This window comes from Tyto alba, unplaced genomic scaffold (assembly GCF_018691265.1).
Source record: "Tyto alba isolate M040663 unplaced genomic scaffold, T.alba_DEE_v4.0 Super-Scaffold_1, whole genome shotgun sequence".
Lineage (NCBI taxonomy): Eukaryota > Metazoa > Chordata > Aves > Strigiformes > Tytonidae > Tyto > Tyto alba.
In genome coordinates this window covers 39,219,025-39,242,018 of record NW_024881261.1, presented here as the reverse complement: position 1 = coordinate 39,242,018, position 22,994 = coordinate 39,219,025, and the positions used below count along the sequence as shown (strand labels likewise).

General features: G+C 46.8%; 1 protein-coding gene across 2 annotated transcripts in view; it reads right to left on the bottom strand.

The window, feature by feature from the left end:
• Positions 1 to 22,779, bottom strand: part of PRKG1 (protein kinase cGMP-dependent 1) — a 533,418-nt gene extending 510,639 nt beyond the window's left edge. The window contains exons 1-2 of one of the 2 annotated variants that reach the window (XM_042789839.1): positions 22,741 to 22,779; positions 22,010 to 22,230 (exon numbers count right to left, since the gene is read on the bottom strand). In XM_042789839.1, coding sequence (XP_042645773.1) covers positions 22,010 to 22,230; positions 22,741 to 22,743 — 224 coding nt within the window. In that variant the 5' untranslated portion in view covers positions 22,744 to 22,779. Of the gene's footprint in view, positions 1 to 22,009; positions 22,534 to 22,740 lie in introns of those variants that run through there. The other variant, XM_042789836.1, reaches the window with a different exon arrangement.
• Positions 22,780 to 22,994: the final 215 nt, after the last annotated feature.

Sequence of the window (22,994 nt, the reverse complement as noted above, 5' to 3'; positions counted from 1 at the left end):
CCCTGGTGCAGGAAAGGATACTGAGCAGCTAAAGATGGTGTTGAAGAAGGCAAGCAAATACCAGAGAGCTGGAAAAAAAAAAAAAAAAAAAGATCTTTATCAAGAACAGAAAAGGTTTATTTGTTTAGCTTATGGGGGAAAAAAAATATTAAGAGGAAATTTTATTATATTATATAGATACTATAATGTAGATGAAGTGTATTAAATGGCATTTTTGAAGTAGCAGGGAAAGATGTCGTAAGAACTGGAAGACAGGTAAATTCAAATGAAAAATGAGGCACCTATTTTGAACATGAAGGGCAAATAACGATGCGAACAAACTCCCTGGCACAGTGGGATATCGCCTACATCTCCACCCACAACCTGAGTTTAGCAGTGCCACCTCAGCCACCTTCTCCTCTGCGCCACCGGTGAGCTCCAAGGTGCCCATCACCACCCCAGCTGAGCAGATGTATGTTATAAAAGCCCCAAACCAGCCAGCTTTTTCCTGCCCAAACATATTTATTCACAAAGCCTCCCTCTTGCTCTCCATCTCAGCGTGACTCGCTGCTGTTGCTGCTGTGGAGGGTGTTGCAGCCATCCAACGTCCCCTCCATTTACAGCCGCTGCAAAGAGCCGCGCTGACGGGAAAAATATTTTGCACGGCCAAGCCATGTGTGCCAGCATACAGAGACGCTTCTCCCCACCTAACAGTTGTTTTTGGGGGGTTGACAGCTTTCACCTAGGAATCCTTCCCCAGGGTTTAACCGATAAAAATACTAGTGTCCAAACAGTGCAGCCTTTCAACCTCGCCTGGTCCTCCCAGGCCAGTGCAACCTCTGGTTGCATCTGCAGAGCTCCTCAGAGGGCAGTGTGGTTACCCAGATGTACCCGAGGGCACCACTGGCTATGTACTTTACCTTATTCAAACCATCTGTTTAAAGATTTCTGGTCTATGAGTCCTTTTACGAGAGCAGAGGGTGGGGAGGCAGACCTGAAAGCGTTTTTTTCATTCCCAGGAAAGTCTAGGGTCTGTGCTGCCCTCCAGCTTTTCCCTCTGCAGCAACCTCCCTCCATTCCCCAGCAACTGAAGCATCATATTTTTTGATCGTTTTTAACCACTTCACGGCATTAAGCTAAGGGTCGTCCACTGCACTTCGTCTCCTTCACTGGAGTCTCGAGGGATGTGTAACCTAAAGTCAAGGCTAGGAAACGTGGGTCTGTCATTGCCTTACTCATAAAACATTTCCCGTCACGTGGAAGATAACTCTGAAATAATCTCTGTGTGTTTAATCTCCAGCAATAAAGGGCTGCCTGGTAACCTCAGCCAGTGTTTCAAAACGCTCCCATCCGCTACCGCTGCGTGGTGGGTACCCAGAGCCTCGTGCGGCCTCTCCCCACCGGCCACCCCTTCTGTGCATGCATGGAGAGGAGGTCCATCCACAGCACCCACGGCACCCAGACCCTCTCCCTCTCCGCAAGACAAGCGACAACCCCTCCCCACTGGGTTAAATAATCGCGGCAGCAGAGGACGTGCTGGAAAACCAGGCGTTTCGGGGCCACGAACAACTTCGTGATGTGATTTACGACCAAAAGATAACTTCTTACAGCTTTGATATTCAGTGTTACCCTAGACTGATCCTGCTCAGTGGTGTACCATACCTTATCGGAGGGGTTAAGCCAGCGCTAAGAATACAACCCCGCCTGGCAGCCCCTAATGTACACAATGCCCTCCTCCTCTGCAGCGACCGAACGCCGTGGATAACATCACTACGGCTCACACGTGGTGCTTACGAATACTGCTGCATATCATACACTTACATGTGCTCTTTTCTTCCCTGTCTCCTTTCCCTCTCGTAAGACTTTGTGGCCAGGAAGGGGATGGCATAGCATCTATTTGTTCAATCCCAGCCTTAAATCTGATTTAAACTAATGCTCTGTCCAGACCAAATCCATCCCTGGTTCTCCTGCGCAGTGGTACCAAACCCAAACCTTTTTTTTCCTTGCACTACCAACTACTTTGCCAACATCATCCGAGCCAAAAAGCAATGAAAAAAATGCGAGAGAGATTGACTGTGTGAACAGGCAGCACAAATAGCCTGGTTTTTATAGACCTTTTACTATGGGACCGGGAGTCATTTGGGTTTCTAGAGCTCAGACTCCATTTCAAGGTGCATCCAAAAAAGCTATCAATACAGAGAAACACACGGTAACCATTTTCTTCCCTCCTCCCCATCAGTCTGGGCTCTCTGTTCACCTCCTGGCACTAAGCAGTGCCACAAGTCAAACACAACTTCAGTTTTTTCATTTGCTTTCAAAGCCAGATCCTTATTATACTGGGACATATTGCAGTTGGAATGAAAAAACTCCTGCTTAGCCACTATTTTCAGCTCAAACTTGGTATTTCTACAACTAGAGGTATGATTCTGAAGCTCTTCACAAGCTGAAATACTGTCCCATTTCCACATAGACTTCTGGTCACTGGGATTTTTTTAATTTAGGATTTTTGCTCTCCTCTTTCTGTTTGTCAGTCGTGGTCACGCAATAACCTGGAAGGGGTGTTACAATTTCATGAGGCCAGTAGCTGAAAATCTTTAAGCCTAAAAATAGCATCTACATGAACGCATGTCATTTAATTACCTGTTAAAAAAGCACATATACTTTGCAGTCTGCAAACACTCCCGCCCCCTTTCATTTAGCATCTCCCATCAGGGAGCTGTACACCCTCTTTCTCCAGCCAAACCAGTACCTTCAGCTCCTTTCTGCTGGGGAAGGCAATGCAGGCCCGTAGGAAACACAGCCAGCTCTCACCTCCACCAAACAACATGTCACATAAGCTGGCCCGAATTTCTGTCTTCTTGTTCTTCTTCTCAAAAAGCAAATCCACTGGAGCCCCCGAGCTGGGACCAGTGTTACATCCTCTATGTGGCATATGATCTTATTTCAGGGATGTCGACAATGTAAGCCCTAAATGAACCTGCATTATTTCTCATTTCAAGCCTGAATTTTCCTTCAGCGCTCTTAAATGAGAAGTACACTTAAAAAGAAAAATCTGTGTTTAACCTCCTGGATGTTTTTATTGGTTAAAGATCAGTAAACACTCATTTATTTTAGCATGCCAAGCCTGATTTATCACACTGATAAACACAGTAACTACTTTATGCTGAATGCATACGAGTGGAAACTATATTTGTAAAGGCAAAAATGAGAGACCACCTAAAGGTTTTAGAGATCAGCCAATAATAGGATGACATTTCACTTCTTTAGAAACATTTGTCCTTAATGAAAGCAATGTCTAAGCACATAAAATTGGGTTGTAATTACCCCATTATCGTTGCGTGGGTCTGAAGGCTAGACCAACACAAATGCCAGAGGAAAATGTTTCCTCCACACCAGGAAATCATTACCTCAATAGTTTCATTAGTAGAGTATTAGGCTCAAGCAGCTTTTGCGGCAAACAGACACTCAAACAACAGAAACAGCCTTGAAACGGTGTCTCAGCTGTTCCCTCAAACCCTGTTCCTTAAAACCACCTCTTATGATACAGGTTGGGGAGAGAAACACTTGTAATGGGACCACCAGAAAGAAGAGGAGCAGAAGAAATCACACAAGCTTGAAGCCATCCTCATGTTCTCAGCATGGCAGCTGCAAATAACATACCTAAAGACTTATATATCATGTGTTATTATACATATATCTTATGTATGCATACATATATGGGTTAGCATGTCGGGAACTATATAGGATATACCAGCAGTAGCCCCATCTCTAGAGCAATGAAGACATCTTCAGCCACCCCAAGTCCATCTGTTGCAAAAGAGCTGTGGCAGCTGTGACAGTCTCCAGGTGAAAAAAACAGCTCTGCTTTCAGGACCAGGCACCTTTGACTAGGAGGAAAGGCATTGAAATAAAAGGAGAAAGAAAGGAGGACCTCTTTATATTAAATTGAAGTGTTAGCACAGCTTTGCCAAGACACCATGGGCCTCCTGAGGAAAAGCCGCCTGACCATCAACAGCACAGCCTGGCTATAAACACCAGAATTGCTCAAATTTCACTTAATTCACTTCAGTGAAGGGGATCGGAAAAGTCACATCATCAGGACAGTAAAGCCAATGGTCATAGCTTCCTTAGGAAGACAAAAAAACATTAACAGGCAAGCCTCTGGATAACAAATGATCTTATGGGTCAGCATCTTAACAGATAAAACACAGAGTGGACCATGTGTTATGGATAGCCAAAATATTGGAAAATAGAGTGGGTCGGGTCTTTATACACTGGCTTTTCAAATTTTCAAAAAAAGGTCAGCCAAAGTGTCATTAAGTTTTCTCTGACGATCCTCTTCAGCAAGTTTTGAAATACCGAGAAAAACATTTTGGAGTGCCAGAGGAAAGCAAGCGCTCAACAAAGATTTTTAGCAGGTAAATGGAATTGCACAGATAATTGTGTCAGCTTGACATCAATCCTGGACATCCTTTGGGATGTGTGATTCTCAATTTAGTTGCTGAAGAAATTTAGTCAATGTAACGAATGCCAATCTGTATAGCTCTATGGCAAATAGATGCCATGAAATGAACTTAGCAAGTTTTATTAAACCGCCTGCAAATTGGGTTGAAAAAGCGTTCCCAGCAATGTAACGTAATTAGGCTGCTGTAAACTGGCTGAGTTACAAACTTGAGCTCGTTGAGCATACCTCCAGCTCCAGGGTTTTTTATCTCAGCGTAGGGGAGGTTGAAAGCAATGAGCTACCATCGGAAAAGCGCTCGGGAGAAGCGTGAGAACGAACGGCTAATCTGACAAAGAGCGAGGGCAGGATTTAACAGCAGGACCGTGAAGTTAGATGAATTCAGGCTTGAAATGTGGAACAAATATTTAAGGCAGAGTAATTAGGACAATTAATCTTTTCAACAGTTTGCAAAGGACTGTGATGCTTTCTCAGTCACCGGCAAATTTTTAAACCACAATGGGAAAATTTTTATTTGTTTATTTATTTATATTTTAAAAGGCAGAAATACACTGGTGAAAACAAAACCTCAGAAAAGGCTAATGGCCCATCTTATGCAACTCAAGCTAGATGAGCACAGCTGGCCTCGCTGACCTTGTAAGATACCCACTTATGAGAACTAAAGTAATTTTCATTCACTCTTCTGCTATCCGACATCTTCCAAGCACACTAAAAGGGCTCAAAAGTGGATATAAATGTAATTGTAAAGCCTCTCTTTTCAAATCAAGGTTACACGCTGAATCTACAAACACTGTCAGCCCAACGTCTTGCAGATTTTTCAGTCCAGAAACACACGCAGAATGCAGATGTACGGACTTTATCAGCTCCATATTATGCCTCACAATGTGAAAATGATTGCATGACGAGTATATCTAACGCCCACACAAATAACTGCTGCTTCCAGTTCCTAATGAATCACAGACCCAGAACAGGGTCAGAAGAAGAGTCATTGTGGGGGGGAAAAAAAAAAAAAAAAAAAAAAGTAAAAACAACAGCTTAAATGGACTGGTTCACAAGCTTGCTTGGGCAAGAGTGATCAAAGAAACACTAGCTGGGGAGATTAATGACATAATTTCAGTGGACAACTAACCAATATTCTCATGTGAATTTTTTCCCCTGTATTTACATGATTAAAAGCCTTTTAAAGAGAGTTGATTTTTAGCTACTCGATATTTAGCAACAGAATGAAAGAGAAGGAGAAGCAACCTCCCCAATACAGAAGTCAACCAGCCCTCCCGCATCAGAGCAGCAACTACAAGCCATGGGTCAATCCAGTCAAAAAAGGTGCAAGAGCTGATAATAAGCTGCAGCAGAAGGAGCTGGGTGGGTGAGACAAGTGTTTCAACATCTTCTGGATGCAAATAGTCTCTGCAAAGAGCTGATTAACTTCACTGATGCTTTAGGATAGATTTAGCTGCACAGACTCAGAAGAGATTAATCAGGCACCAAAATCTCTGTCAAACTGGCCTTCAGTTGACCCATGACACCATTTCCACTTCCTTTTCCCACGCATTTTTGCTCTTCTGCCCCCAAACATATGGTTTAATCGAGTAAGAAATTTCATATCCATAATACCCACATCAGGTCAACCTTTTTTTTTTCCAGCATCTTCCCCCAGAGGAATAAGCTTCTGGTTGAAGCTGCCACGAGCAATCTCCCATCAAAAGATAAAACATTCACTTTGGAATTTTTTTTTTTTTTAAGTGATTATTTTAATGCCATGGAGGAGAAGGTCAAATTTCAATTTTGCTTCAACTCTCTCTGCTCCAGCAGTGATGAGTTATTCAGGGAAGGGAAGAGGCAAAACACCAGGGCCTCTTGCAAGGGAGGCCAATTGCTCTGGTCTGGGTTTCCAAAAAGGCAATCCAGTCCTTTTGCTGAATCAGGCACCTGATAATAAAACTGCAGATCAAAGCAAGAAGCATGCTCCTGGCAGGGACAGCCTGACTGCCAAAACACCACACTAAAGCCCCAGCCATATATTATGCAATGAAAGGGAACATAGCGATTTCACCGTTTACCTTGACACAGATTTCATAAACCAGAGTGAAAAATCAAAGTGGGGACGACACGACCCACAACAAAACACCTTTCATGACGCTTTGCTATTGTTTTGGTTTTGGGGGTTTGTTTGTTTGTTTTTGGGTTGTTTTTTTTTTTTTGTGAACATTCAGTAGACCTTTTCTGAGCTACAGAGGCAGCTTAAGACAGAAATAAAGTTGTTGAGAAGGCGGCTGGTGTGTCTATCGCCTGCCCAGGCATTCACACAACCTGCTCCCTGAAGAAACGACTCCTTGCTGTGACATATCACCTCCACAGAGCCCAGACAGAAGCTGAACCCCTTCTTCCGGGCTTTTGTGTGAAAAGATGTCACCTCAGATGCCCAAACCCAAGGAGAACAGGGCATTAAAAATTACTTGGAAAGATTTGAAACAGATGGTGATTTTAAGTTTACTGTGCAATCCTGTTCTATGCACTGTCACTAGAAAGAAACACAAAAAGGAGGCAAAATGGGGCAATGGCAGCTTTCCCAGATGGGGGGGAATGCTCCATTTTTGAGTAACGGCCATAAATGCAGTTGATACCTAAGGTCTCCCCCTGACCCTGCTACTAACCAGTGCACTCACCCTAGGTAAGTCATTCACATTCTCCATCTGCAAAATGGGGGCAAAGAGACTCACTTCCAAAGGAAAGCACTTCCTAACCTGCTGATAGAGAACAGTCAACACCTATCATGTTGTTCTATGAAAATTTTCCCTATGGAAGCTGATCTTGGGATTTTCCGCCCCTCCATTCAGGCTGAAATGGCAACAGAACCACCCATGAGACTGTGAAAAGGGTAAACCTAAACTTCACTGTGCCCCCAGTCCAAATACCAGCCTCCAGCTGAGTGCTACATCCTCATCCATCCATCTATCATATTGCCAAGTAAAATGGAAGATTTCTTCTGAGATTGCGTCTTGCTGTCCTGCATCAACAAACGGCCTTTATTTATCCTTATTTACATTCTGAGCCTCACCCTTGTTTCCATTCCTTTCCTGACACTAACACATTATTTTTTAATAAGCTGAGGTTTCCCCATTTACTAAAAAGAAACAAGTCATCTTGCCCATTTACTAAGTCATCAAGCCACTGTTGTATGTATATACCATTCCTGACACCTGCCATAATGAACGCAGTAATCGTACACATATTTATTACCCATCCTCTTCCAATACCTTAACACATCACTGCTGCTGCTTTTCCTTTGCACAAGCTCTACGGCTCTGTCTTTGCACCCAGCCTCCTGGCAAGTCTTTTGTATGGATCTGGAGATCCTCCATAACCTGGTACTAGTGCACTTACCTGAGTCTTTGCTGTTTGCAAAGCTAAATTCAGTGGTCTAAAAGCAGATGCATCAAAAAGGAATGAGCATATTCTCAAAGACATATCTTTCATCTTGCTTCTCGTTGTGGTAGAAACATTCACATAAATCGTATCTAGTTAAGCAAACATGATGTACCCCAGCATCATAAAACATACTTTCTCCCCATTTTCGCTGAGCTTAATTATTCCTTGTTTCTTCTTTTCTACACCAAATTGAGTCCTAGTTAGTTGCCATCTGCCACGCTCAGACTTCTCATTTCTTCAAGTGCTCAAGGTTTGTCCCTTGTCTTGACAAGGACAAAATGTGCCTCACTACCAAGATTCTCTGCATTTAGCATCAAAATGTTAATAATGTTATGCTGTATTTTAAAATAATAAAAAAAAAAAAAAAAAAAAAAAGAGAAAAAATAAAAAAGAAAGGTATTTTTCCACCATTTGCCCCCAATTGCACAGTAAATACACAGCCTAGATGGAGAAACCCCCTTGCTGAAAAATTGAATTTGATAACCTAAGAGCCGTTCAAGCTGCGTGGAGGGTAACGAGCCAAGTAAGTGGGCAAGTCAAATCCAGAAGAGAGCCGGTTAGTCCTGGGGGCTTTTTCAGGATCTCCAATATGGATTTGGGAATAAAATTCCTTAATTGTAGGTTACAGTAGCTGGGATCAAATATCACGTCACAGAGAAGGGCTCTCCTGTGCTGTGCACAGCTGCCACAGCAAAAGAAAATGCATTTCTGCCAGGTAAACATTAAGACCCAGGTAAGACACTTAACACAGGAGATACTTATTTTGAGGAGATAACTAGCCCATTATCCTCTTGTAAACAACCTCATTCTATCAGTGATCAAATTGCAAAATAAACCAATACGTGTTAGTAAAGGAAAGATCTCATGCTATTACATAACACCCAGTTCTGGTCTTGAAAGGAACATGAACAGAGACAAGTGTGTCAGTAAACTGCCTGGGCCTATATGTCACACTTCTCTAGTTAAATCTTGCCCAATATTATCTTTACAGGAAAATAAAATTAAAAGTCAACTTTTTTTTTTTTAAGCCCAAGATTTTTTCTTATCCTTCCAAATTAATTTGATAATTGAGAAATAGGAAAATAGTTTCATTTTTTTTTAGGAAAATTTAAAATTGTCTCTAGATAAGTATAGGATGACTGCTAGTTTCTTAATAAAAGACAATTGGATAATTTAAAAAAGGGGGAAAAAGGGAAAATATACTGCCATTTGCTTGGTTTCAAATGCCCATTTTATGGCCAGCCATCTTCACAGAAGTTCTCGTTCAGGTATCACGATGCCCCATGGATTTCACTTGAATCAGCAGAGCAAGGCTTTTAAGTGTTGTCTCCAGCCAAAATTGAGACTGACTTCAGCTCTGACTTGCTGAGATAGCTCGTGAGTTTTCTAACCAGAGGCTGAGCTACACCCAGCAAACAGCACCCCTAAAATACAGGTGTACTGAGTTCACCGTGCTCAGCTGCCAAGAGCTCAGCCCCCTGCTGAGAAAGCCGAACCATCACACTTGCCTCAGTTCTAATTCTGTTTTCTATATTAAAAAAACATAACAAAACAAACCACTTCTTGTTGCCCTGTGACAATCATCTAAAAACAGCCAAGCTGTCATCTGTAAAATAGCATGTAAATACTGCTCTTCATTCGCCTTCTCGGTCCTTCTCTATGACACTGGTGGAGCTGCCGATGGTGGAGGTTCCATCATCTTGTAGCTCTTTGGGGACCACCTCCATGCGAGCAGAATAGAAAATGATGGGCAGAAAGAAGGGGGGGAACCATTGCAGAGGGAGGCAACAGAAAACAAGCCAGATCTGCACAGCAAGTGATTTCCATGCTCCTCCTGCCTCTGCAGAGCTGCACTATGCGGTAAGGAGACATTTGTGACCCTGGTTTCTGAGGCTCAAGGTTGGGGTTACCCCAACGTGTTTCATCTGCACTGCAAGGTTTGAAAGAGCCCACAGCAACGCAAAGCATCCCAGTGCCTGCTGCACACCGGAGAGATGAAGCCTGTAGATAGAGTCCATGCTGAATGCATCCCAGATTATCCCAAAATAGCATCTTCTCCTCTGATTGCAGTGAACAAGCCCAGATTTTGCATGCAGAGATGAAGCTGTTGGACTGAAATGTTCAGGCTGTCTCTGCTTTCTTCGCGCTTGGGTGACCCCCAGCCTGGAGAGCTTCAGGGCTGCACCAGGAAACACGTTCATTAAATGGATGTGTGCGGGTCCCACCTCCCACATTTCTGAGTGCCAAAGTATGCTTCACCAAGGCGAGTTCGTCCCACTTGCCCGTGCTTATCACTTTCCACCCAAGTCACACACATTTAGCAAATCACCTCATTTTCCCTATTTTCATGTGTCCGGGCCACGTGATCCCTCTGGGTGTCAAAGCAGGGAAACCGAGGCAGAGGGGTGTGCTGCAACCCATCCTCCGTGGCATAGCTGATGCAGTCAGCACGGCATTGTGTGGTGCTGTTGTGATGGGGACAGGAACAACATACCCAACATCATCCAGCTATGAGATGTGACTTTAAGGTAATGCAAGACAAGGAAAATACCCTTAAAGAATAAAATCCTCGCTCTAATCCTCAATGACATGCTCAATGTCTTGAGCATGTGTTGTATTAGTGATCCAGGAGCTATGCCATGTTCTTTATCTGTGGTTTTCTTCTTCCAGTCATCTTCTCAAACACCACTGCCCTCCAGTGATAAGTGCTGGGAGATGAAAAGCAAAAATGCCTCAAAGTACCCTTGGAGACACAGCCTTGTTATTGCCAGCATTTTCCCCTGTGCCTGCCAGACTAAAGCAACTTCCCAGTTATTTTACCAAAAACACTCTCTGCCACACTGCAGCCTGCATTTCCTTCTGTTTATGACTGCAGTAATGACCCCAACCCAGCTGAAAGCTGCTTCCCTCCAACTGCAAAAAAAAAAAAAAGTCTTCTTGCCACCAAGCCATACTACAGTCCATCACAGTCCCAGAGTGCTGGGCAAGTCCCTATGGACATGGGACAAAACTACCCTCTAATAATTGCAGAGGATTTTATGAAGCAGGGTTACCCACACAAGCCTCTCAAGAGCTGTGTGCTCCTTCACAGATTTTTGCAGTACTGCCTTTCCAAATGACTTCAAATCTAACTTTTCCATGCTTGCTGTATTTCTCCAAGTCTTCCCAGCTGTGGTGGGTTGACCCTGGCTGGAGGCCAGGTCCCACCAAAGCCGCTCTATCGCTCCCCTCCTCAGCTGCACACGGGAGAGAAAATACAACAAAAGGCTCATGAGTGGAGATAAGGACAGGGAGAGATCACTCACCAAATACCATCACAGGCAAAACAGACTCAACTTGGAAAAAGTATCTTAATTTATTGACAATCAAATCAGAGTAGGACAGTGAGAAACACATCTTAAAAACACTGTCCTGCCATCCCTCCCTTCTTCCAGGGCTCAGCTTTGCTCCCAGTTTCTCTCCCTCCTCCCCTCCAGCAGCGCAGGGGACAGGGGATGGGGGCTATGGTCAGTCCATCACCCGATGTCTCTGCCGCTCCTTCCTCCTCAGGGGAACACTCCTCACTCTTCCCCTGCTCCAGCGCAGGTCCCTCCCACGGGAGACAGTCCTCCACAAACTTCTCCAATGTGAGTCCTTCCCACGGGCTTCAGCCCTTCACAAACTGCTCCAGCGTGGGTCCCTCCCACGGGGTGCAGTCCCTCGGGAACAGGCTGCCCCAGCGTGGGTTCCCCCGTGGGGTCACAAGTGCTGCCAGCAAACCTGCTCCAGCGTGGGCTTCTCTCTCCACGGGGCCACGGGTCCTGCCAGGAGCCAGCTCCAGCGTTGGCTTCCCACGGGGTCACAGCCTCCTTCGGGCATGCCCCCGCTCCGGTGTGGGGACCTCCACGGGCTGCAGGTGGCATCTGCTCCACCGTGGACCTCCACGTGTGCAGGGCACAGCCTGCCCTCTCACCACGGGCTGCAGGGGAGTCTCTGCTCCGGCGCCTGGAGCACCTTCTCCCCCTCCGTCTTCACTGACCTTGATGTCTGCAGAGTTGTTTTTCTCACACAGTCTCACTCCTCTCTTCTGCTGCTATTGCTCTCCCCCAGGTTGGTTTTTTTTCCCCTTCTTAAATACATAACCCCAGAGGTGCTGCCTCCATCGCTGATGGGCTCGCCCTTGGCCAGAGGTGGGTCCATCTTGGAGCCAGACGGCGTCAGCTCTGTCGGATATGGGGAAAGCTTCTGGCAGCTTCTCACAGAAGCTGCCCCTGTTTCCCCCCCGGGCTACCAAAACCTTGCCACACAAACCCAATACACCAGCACCTAGATTTATTTTCCTTTGACTTTCAGGAAAAACATGGGCTTTAGCAAGAGGGGACATTTGATGTATTTACTCCTTCTAGCTTTTTTTTTTTTTTTTTTTTGCATGAATTTCTAAGTAAGTCTACCCTTCTGGCCTTATTCACAGCACAATAGCTCTCCTCGCATCTTTCACTGCACCATAGTCGCTTCTGACATGCCTTCAAACCATTAAAAACAGCCCAGCTGGAAGCCACCCTTCAGGAAGCATTTCTTAAGGGACCCCTTCCTACTACACCCAGTGATTCCAGTTATTAAAGTTGCATTTTGGCTTAATAATTACACCAAAGACATCTACCATACACCAAATTTTGGCACACATGTTAAGCCAGCCAGAGGATTTGGGTATATTTCTTTGGGATCTCATCACATTAGCTGCTCAAGAAATTATCCTGTTATCCTTCCCACTTTCATACACCTCCTGGATAAATAATATAGAGAATGTCTCTGGGGCCAATCCTCAGCATGTGAAGCATTAAAGAGTTTAAAGAAATCAAATACTGACAATATCACATGCAGATACATAAATAGAAAGTGGATTTACAAGATTCGGGACCTGATCCCTTATTACAAACAACTTACTGGAATTATTTAAAAAAAAAACCAAACCAAACCAAACCAAAACAGAATGTATACACTGATTGGTCACTTAATATACCGGTGGTGATTTTTACTTTGGAGGATTTTAAAGAAACTTCCAGCAAAGAGCAAAATGCAAATGAAAATAACTCAAAATTCCCATCTCGTTGCAATCACTGGAATCAATCACAGCCTCACACTGTACTCCATTACTGCAAACCACATGTGACAAAACCCAAATATTAAGATACTGATGTCCTGAACCTATTTCTGACCTGCACAGTTACCTTCTGGGCCTTTTATATTAATTAACACTTTGTTTCCTACCAATGTGTCTGTATGCTGTTTGAATTTTACAGTCCCGTGATCAGTTTGTAATTAATTTACTGCTACAAGGACACCACAGGTATATGTTTTTACCCCATTCTACATACTGATAAGTCTCAAAACCACAAATGCACCTAGAAAGCCAGGGTCAAAGGGTCACAAAATAAAACCCATTTAAGTCAAACAGGAGGCAAAACTTCCTTCACACTTAGTTGCATCTTTAGCTTTTGTTTTTCTACCATCTCTAACCCAAATTGTACAACAGCACAGGTCCAGAAGAGTTTAATATCATGTTCACCTGCTGCTGTACCAGTATGTGCTACCCACAACATGCCTCTATTAAAGTTCCACTTGATATATTCTCCCTGCAAAAGAGAGAAATGTTTCCAAGCCCTAGAGAGAGCAGACAGTCCTGCTCCAGTGTACAGAACAGTATTCAACACTCCTCACATCGTTAATGGAGAATTTTAATTGACTCTCACTCTTTCAGAGATACAACAGCATCTCTTGGGAGAGAGAACGCAACGCAAAACTGCTTTGGTGTGTCCTTCACAGCTCATCGTCTTTCAGGAAAGCCATCAGCTGTATTTTAGGACTATATGTAACTTCATGTTCTAACCGACATTTAAAATAAAAGAAAAGTTATACCTGCTCCATTACACTGGAATCAAATGCATCGGAGTGCATTCCAAAAGGCCTCCCAAAAACCAACGGGTGTCTTACCAGCTAGACTCAACAGAAGAGAAGGATTCAGATTAGCATCTTTATTTAGCCCAACATTGCTTAAAACAGTTAATTTGTGCTACCATGAAACATTTTCCCTTGACAAAAGTTTTCGGGGATTTATTCAAACTTCTACCTGAGAAGAGAAGGAGCCATCTGATAATGAAGCAGATCTCAATTAAAACGGAAGCTGGTGGAGGCAGCAGAGCCGGAGGTTAGTGGGGGACAGCAGGCCTAGTCCTGGTCACAGACTCTCCAGGACATCACTCGGGCCTGTGCTGAATCCAGGATTGTCCCTCCCTGGCTGCACAGCACCTCTGCTCTCCCAGATCACCAAAGCTTTGGTTGGCCCTCTTGCCGCGAGGTCAGGGTACAGCCACAACTGTTTTCCTGGCAGATGTGACTTCAAAGAGCTCATCACTTGGGAGCACTAAGCTACCAACGTCTCAGAAACCTCGGCACGATTTTGTTTGGAGGGTTTCTGGTTCACTCCCAGCATGGCCAACGCTGCGGCTACAGCAGGTTGCTCCGGGCTGTGTCCAGGCGAGTCGAGGCAGTCCCTGAGGATGGAGACCCCACAAGCCACGGCATCGACAGGACAGATTTGGGCACTGACTCACAAAGTCCCTTTCTTATTCAGGTATGGGACCGCCACCTGCTCTTTCCACCTCTCAGGACCCTACAGGACACAGCCCAGAGATTTGGTTGCACTGCTGGAGGGGTTGGTCCCCCTCCCTTGTAGTATGGCACAAAGCTTGGGCTTTGCCTCAAACATGAATTCGATCCAAAAATACAGGCATCCCCATTTGTGTTTGCAGATCCCCATGGTTGGGTCTGGAGCATCCTAGATCCTGCCCCTGCATGCACGGCCCTGAGCTCAGCCTCCTTTCCTCTGGCCTTTTTAGCATCTCCTTCACATGCACATGCCTCACTTGTGACTACAGGGTTTTATTACTAATGGAACAAATATGCTCGAAGAACATCCATGAGCAAAAATGTAGAAAAACCCTATAAAAAACCCCAAACAAACAGTCCTCATCTTTTCCAGCCAGGACGTCACGGTGGAGAGTAAAGCTTTTTAAGAAGCCCCTTGCCAAGCTCTGTTAGATATTTTCCCGGACCTGCATCAACTCCACAGGCAACCAATCGAATATCTTGGGAAAGCTTTTTCCCCAAAGTTTCTCATTAGTGAAGCTGCAAAGAGGGACTCACTGTCTTATTTTAGTCCTTTCAATCTCATTTTACTTTGATACACTTCACTGCCCAGGGGATTTTCACTAGAGAATTACCTTTTCCATGGTACAGTTCTGACAAAAATGGGACTTGCTGTGACTAAAAAGCAGCCAAATAAAGAGCGACTGTGGCCAAGCAGTTTACAATACCATATATGCCCACATCTACACGCTGCTTTTAAAAATGCAGCGGCAAGTGAGACACGGGACCCTTTTTCTCCTCCAGACCAAGTGACGACCACAAGCCGCCACCGAAAAATAACACAAAGCATTTGCTAGATCCTGCATCCCTTATATTTATTTATTTATTTTTAAATAAACTCTCGTCAAAGGTCTGAGGGAGAAAAGGAGTTTATCGTGACCTTGCCTGGGAGCACAGCTATAGGTTTAAAGCTTGTATGTAATCACGTTTTTAGGGATTCGTAACCAAATCAGGCAAGCTCTGGGCGGGGGGAAGGTGGGTTATATGGTAATCTGGCAGCTGCCTGAAGATCTGTCTGCCTGCGGTTCAGTCCCCTGAGGGAGGCACCGAAAGCCTCGTGACTCGAGGCACTTAAAAATAGGCAGAAGGAAGAATTTACAACGATGCCGCTGGGAACAACTCTGCGTCAGCCGGGGACCGGGCGGCAGCAGCTCATCCCCTGCCCGTCCCAGGCCTGACCCTGCACCCTGGGTGGGGACCACGTTGTCACCCCCCGCGCGGCACGGTGTCGGGACGAGGGTGCTGAGACCCAGCAGGTGAGGCACAAACCGTGAGACACGACGGTGAAGGTCAGGTTTGGGAAGTCGCATCACGGTGGTGTAGGCTTTGCTCGGTGCAAAACCGAGCAATAGATAGTGAAGCCAAATATTTCAAGTTTTCATTAGAAACCACCTGGAAAATTTTTCATTCTGCCAGCTTGCCCATCCCTTTTCACAAGGGCCAGGGATCATAGCAAATAATCTATTTTTTTTATTATTATTTCATGTATTTATATATAAATAAATATATATTTTACATTATTTCTGCAGGAGGTGGAGGGCAAAGCTCAATTTAGCTGCTTTTGATGTGCTGCCATAGTGGGGATGCTGTTCTGCCCACGAGGAAGCGCCGAACGGATATGATGGAAAAGGCAGTGTCAGTCGCCAGGGCTGCTGGTGACAGACAGACGGACGCCTAGCCATGCCCGGCAGAGAGGTGCCATCTGATGCCCTTCAGGAGCACGATTTCCCCATGTTGCAGCTCGCTTTTCAGGTCTCCCAGGAGCCAAAGGGAAGCAGTGCCCAGGGAGGGGGGAGGGGGAACTTCAGCCCATTAAAAATTAAATGAAGGGAAATGGTTTCCATTGATTAATCACAAACATTTGTTCCTCTCTCTCTCTCTCTAAAATCCTTCCGCTTATTTTACTGACCTCAGCCCCCTCCAGGGACCCGATGACCCATGCCATAGCTCTTCCTTCGGCGTGCAACAACCCGCTTGTCTCCAAACATCACTCAGTAGCCTTCACTGCTTCGTGCCACAGACTAAGTTGCTCCGTCCAAATAATTAGAGAGGAGATTGACCAAGTAAAGAGCCTGGCTCCCATTTCAACTGCTCCTTTTGCAGTATTTTCTGGCCCTCCCCAGACTTCAATATCACCCAGCCAAACTTCCCTCCTTCATATTTTCCTGTCTCTTTGGGCCAGCAACACGTTACCAACACTACAAGCAACAAGAGCAGCATTAATACTTCCTACACCAATATATTTGAATCTAATAAAATCCTTACAATCTTCAGTGTCAATCACCCAGGGACGAAGCATCCACGGAATGTGCTCTTGCGGCACACTGGGAGCAGACCAGTGATGAGGGAACAGAAGTATTTTTTAGGGTCGTAATTAATGTCAGTATTACTGCTGTAACCCGTACCCTTCCTCTGAGCTTTGCAAAGTGATGCTGATTCTCACAGAGATATTGCTAAAGAGGAATAGCAGACACGCAGAGGACTCAAAACCTGCCTGTTTAAACTATTTAAGACATAGCTGCTTAGCAGTATCAAATATTAGACGAGCTATGGTCCCCAAATGTCCTTTCTTTAGCTTAAAGGCTGTCCTTAATATAACTGAAGTGTTACACATTTGTAGCAGGTTACACATTTGCCCCCCAGTAGTCAAAAAATAAAGCAAATGCTCATTTTCCAGCCTCCCAAGGCCTCGAGGGACAGTGGTTACAGGTACTGGGGAAGCAGTTGGGTTGTTTTTCACGTGGAGGCCAAATGCAGGATCAATATTGCTTTAGCGGCTGGCAGATGATGAGATCATGTCTAAATTAACACAACTCAGCCACCCGTCTGGGAGATGAGTTCCCAGAAAGAGGGCTGAGGGAGGAAGGACACAGCCCCGGCTGCCCCAGGGTGGGAGAAACTCTCTCTTGCCATGCGTGGGGGCTTGAAGCAAAGCACGGGTGAAGCCATCAACAGACCAGCCCTCCCCAGCTCCAGGGGTGGTGGAGACAGCCACAGCGGGCAAGCTGCAACCCAAAACTGTTTATGGGGGAGGAAGAAGTGATGGAGAAGCACAAGGCTGTGCAGGGGATCCCTTTGCTTTAGGCTGGTGCAACCCAAGAAGTCCAGTCCAGCTTTAAGGACAGCCTTGCCTGGAGTTTTGGACTGGAGACCTCCCACATTGCCTGGTTTTTACTCTCTGCATGGTCAGTCCTGGCCTGAGAGGTACCCAAAGCCCGACTTTAACAACCATGAGCTGGGTTAATCCTGCCATCATCAAACACCAGCATATCACAAGCGTTGGGGCCAGGAGTATTATAAAGTTGAGAGCATCTGCTCCAACCCTCCATCCACAGTACCATATAGCTCACCTGAAGCCTTTAATACTGAGTTTAAATACCACGGGTGAACACACGCTCTCAGCAACACATCCCACCCAGAACCTCAGACAAGGTGGAAGGGGAGAAAATAATAGACTCATGCCGGGATTTCATCTGGAAAACTATCTGCAGGATAACTGGGCTAGGTCTGCGAAGCTGAAACCACAATACACCCCAATACCTCACTTTAAATGTTAGACCCCACTGCCATCTTGTGGCAAATGCTTCCCAAAATAAAGCAGAAGAGGGGAAAACCCATTAAAAAGTGGGGGGCAAAGTTAGCTGGTGCAGCAAGGAAAGATGGCTAACTTATTGGGAACAGGGTGGGGCAACTCATCACTTCTCTTAAATGATGCTGAGACTGAGCCTATAGCACCATGACAGACATGAACTGATGCAAAAAAAAGCACAGAGACAGGATGGTCCAGAACGAAATTTGCAAAGTTAGGGATATAATCACACACATAAAGCTTAATTGCTTGTACGGCCGTGACTGCCTTTCAGTCGTGGCTCTGGCACATTAATACTGACAAAGATTTAGTTGCTATTTCAAAACATTTAACAGTTTCCAAAGTAATTTAGCATCGTCCTGGTTTGAATAAGGCTTGTTGACCCCAATAAGCAGGATTAAACTGGAATTAGATACCGCACCTCTGAATGAAAGAACACAGTCACAGGAATTTACTGAGAAGATGATTTAAAAGACGGGGATTATGGCTCACGTCGATCATTTATGCGGCACGAAGCATCTTCTGATGCTGAAAACCCACAGAATAGGACCACTTGGGTTTTCAAAAAGCACCTCACCATGGGAATGAGGCAGTTTTGAAAATCCCCACAGTCTTTATCTGGCTGTTAGTCCTAGCCAAGTGCTCTGAGTACACCTCAGCATTTACTTTTGACATCATTTATCATTTACAGCACTCGCGCCGTGGCAGAGCCTTTGCTTAGCAACTGGGGATCACTTCCTAGGAACCGCTTTCCGAGGCATTAGCAAAGTGCCTCAATTGCTGTATCATCCAGTCGTGCCACGGGTGGCTCTTACCATGCTAGAAAAAACAACGACAAGTTGGTTTTCCTTCTTTATATTGCAATAGGCAACTGCCAGATGCTGTGTCAGACAGCACCGGGTCTGTGTGTGATCGGAAGCACTTACCTGGTTTAGGTACAAGTGAATAAAAACTCACTGAACAAACATAAATTAATGAATCATTTACAAGAAGTGTGTCTCTTTCCCCAGTGCAAATCTCTGCTAGCAGGAATGGATCAAGAAAATAACAGGGGAGAAATCTATTTTGAAAAACAGATGTAGAAAGCACCAGTGTCCTGGCTATTTTGAAAGAAAATCTGATTTATATCAGAGTAGCTCTATACAGCTGACCATCTACACAGCAATGCTTTCTTCCATTAAAATCTATACAACTAGGTTATCGGGAGGAATAACGGCATAAAAACATACTTCCAGACAAAAGTTAACACTTCTTTTGATACTTTCTGCTCTCACAGCCCTCTTCTTTGGATCTTTGCAAGTTTTTACAAGTTTGACCCTGCTACACATTACAGGGATGGGTAGCAAGAAGCACAGCATATTGCCAGAGACAAACTCTACTGTCTGCTTTCAGCCGGAATTTAACTCCTTTTTGAGTTTCTGTCATCCCGTTTATTAGTTTCAACTTCTTGAGAGTTTTCAATGTCAGTGGATATTACAGCCAAGCTTGCCCTAAATAAAATTAATTACATTGTTGATAGCTGTATCTTTAACTTCAGAGGTGAAAAAGCATTTGAAGGTTGATCCCAGACCTGGATAAAAAGGTTTCTATCAGCATCAATTTGAAATCAACACACAAAACAGACGGGTCTAAACATCATCTGGGAGTTTTTATGGTATGGAAGTCACCTCTGTGTTTTAGAAAAGAGGTATTTCCCACCTCCAACCTCTCAAGGACCTGAAGACTTGCCAGATGAACAGGTTAGACGATGCTATCAGCCGCTAAAACACAAGCAGTGGACTCATATGTATATGCTACCCCCATAAATAAATTAGACAAAACACTGTCAGCATTTTTTAGATGCAAAAGTCAGAGAAACCCACAGAGACATTAAAGGGAGCTGGCACCAGGCAGACCCACTTATGCCTCCAGTCGGCACTGAAAACTGGGAAACATCATCATCCTCTTGGCAGAGGCTGACTGCAGCAAACCCTTCACCCCCGGTGCCCAGGATGCTGTAGCAGCAACCTGGAACCCCATCAACGGGTGAGACACTGCCTGTGCAAACACACATTTATTTAACCCACTGGTGGGCATTAATTTGGGGGCAATTAAGGGGGAAAAAAGTCAGGTTGTGGGCGCAGCAGGTTTGGTACACCGTGCAGCTGCCCGTCACCCTTCCAGCAATGAGACGGGAGAAGAATTAAGCAGAGCTTAATTAAAATCTGAGAGCGAACCCAAACTGGCTTGGTTACCATCGTCATGGCTACCAGGAGTGAGGCCGAGGTGTGGGATGAAGTGCCAACCCCACGATGGGAAATGCCAGCAGGCCCCACCGAGAGTTTTTCCTGCGGGCTGAGACATTTCTGGGTGAGGGGAACGATGCAGGACGGGGCGAACGACCTTCACACCATCACCCGGTTGCAGCGTTTTCTGGCGCTGGGCTGCCAGCCCGAGCTGGGAACAGCAGGGGCAAGACCCACATGGGTCCCTGCCGTTCCTGCCAGGTCACTGTCACCTTCCCCTGCAGTAGTCGAGGCTTGGGATGGTCACAGCCTTCGAGAAAAGCAATGGCAAAGGAAAAAGTCGGAGCCGGGTTTCTTCTCTGGACGCAATACACGGCTTCTGCTTCGGGCGGGGGGTGCGAAGGGATGTGCTAACCCGGGGAGGGATGAACTGACACACTCTGCTAGTGTGGCCGGCAGTCACACACCTCCCTGGGCATGGCGGTTTGTTTAATTAAATCACCCCATACAGTCAGGAAAAATAATAATATTTAAAAATCAAATAAAAAAAAAAAAAAACCAAACAAACAAACAAAAAAAAACCACAACAAAGCCCAAAGCCAAGCACTCCTGGTTTATCTTTAAGTTAAATGATAGTCTCATTAACAGAAGGTGGGGGGGCAACTGCAGAGGGAAGGGCAGAGTTTGGTCGGCGTGACGGCAATGTGAGTTTTCTGAGAAGATTGGGGAGAGCAGCGTGGATCCTCACCCAAATACACCCCTGCTACGAGAAACACTGTCAGAAATGATTTTGTGCTGAAACAAATCACTATGCGTGGAAGAAATCAGACCGTCTCTTACTCGGCGAGCACCAGTGACAGCGTCTGCCCAAAGGAGGGTGACACTCGGTCCCGGGCGCTCCCACAGCAACTTCCTCGTCACGCTCCAAATCCCCGGGGGGGCCGGAGCAGCGCTCCCCCGTTTTCACGCACTTGAAACTCCCCGAGACACCAGGTTGCGTGATGCAGACCCCACGCCCCCCCCCTCAAAAAAAAAAAAAAAAAAAAAAAAAAAACCACCAAACAAAACAACCCTCCGTGGGTGCCCGACACTGGTGCAGGGGCACAACGGCGGGTGCAAAGCCCGTTTAGTTTTTGAGGAGCGCCTTGGGAGGATGGGGGGAGGCAGCAAAAAGGGGTCGGGGAGAGGTAGCCGGCACCTGTCCCGGGGCTGGGGCGGGCGGGTGGGCGCTGCCCACCCGGGGCTGGCTCTCGGGAGGCGGCCAAACAACTTCTCGGCCCCGCTGCAAACTTTTCCCAAGCGCCGGGGGGAGGCTCCGCCGCTTTTCCGCCCCGCCGGGTCCTCCCCGCCCCGGCGCCCCGGAGCGGAGCCGCGGCGGGGCAGGGGAGGGAAGGGAAGGGGGGGGACGGGGACCGGGCCGCCGGTAAGGAGTTATCCGATCCCCCCGCAGGGCTCCCTCCCGGCGGCTGGAAGCCCCTAAATGCGCCCGGCGCTTCCCCCGGGGCCGCTTCTCCGGGGGAGCCGGGGGGGGGGGGGGGGGGGGGGGGGGGATGTGATGGGGCGTCCCGCCGCCTCTCTCCTAGCCACCCCACTCGGGAAGGGGTTTGGGGAAGGGTTGGGGGGTGGGTTACCCGTCCCTACCTCTCGGCCTTGGTGAACTTGCGGAAAGCCTGGCGGAGGTCGTGGAAGGAGCGGTAGGTCTGCGGCTCGGCCGAGATGCCCTGAGCCCGGGTGGTGCGGGGCCCGATGTGCGGGCTGGGGGCCGGCAGCACCGACTGGCATTTGTGCAGCCGCCGGCGAAGCTCCTGGATCTCCTCGTCCTTCTCTCCCAAGCGCCGCTCCAGCTCCTTAATCTGCTCCTCCTTCAACAGCAGCAGCTTAGTGAAGTCCCCTTCTAGCTCGGTCATTTTGGGGGTACAGCCCCCCCCGTCCCGTCCCGTCCCGTCCCCGCCCCACCCCCGGCGTTAGCGCCGAGCCGGTCCCGGGTCGGGGCGGGCAGCTCTCATCGAGAGCAGCGGTGGGATCCGCTGGCCGGGAGAGGGGCGGGGGGCTGGGGGGGGGGGGGGGGGGGGGGGGTCCTGCCCGCCCCGGGTCAGGGCAGCGGCCCCGGCATCCCCAAACCCTGCCCTGCGCCCCGCCGGCAGCCGGCGAGCGGGAAAACAGGAGGAGGGGGCGGAAAAAAAAAAAAAATACAAAAACCCCCAAAAAACACCACTACCGAAAAAAAAAAAGAAAACACAACAAACAAACAAAAAAAAAAAACACAACGGAAAGAAAGAAGGGAAAAGGGGGTGGGGGGAGAAGACAAGAAAAGGGGAAAGAGCTTTTGTGCCACTCTGCAAGGCTGGGATCCTGGAAATAGCAACAATTACCATGTGATCGGAGGGTGACGCAGCTCCTTGTAACTGGAGCCGAAGACTTGGGATTCAAACAAGAGCACTTCATAAATATTAAAATGCCTTCTGCTAATGAGCCACGTGGAGCCGCCCCCCGCCCCGCCCCGCCCCGCCCGGCCCTCCCTCCCGGGAGCTCAGCATCCCACCCCCCGGGTCACCCCACAGCCCACGCTGCTGCGTTACCCCTCATCGCTCCCCTCCTCGGCATCCCAGTGCCACCCCGGGCACAC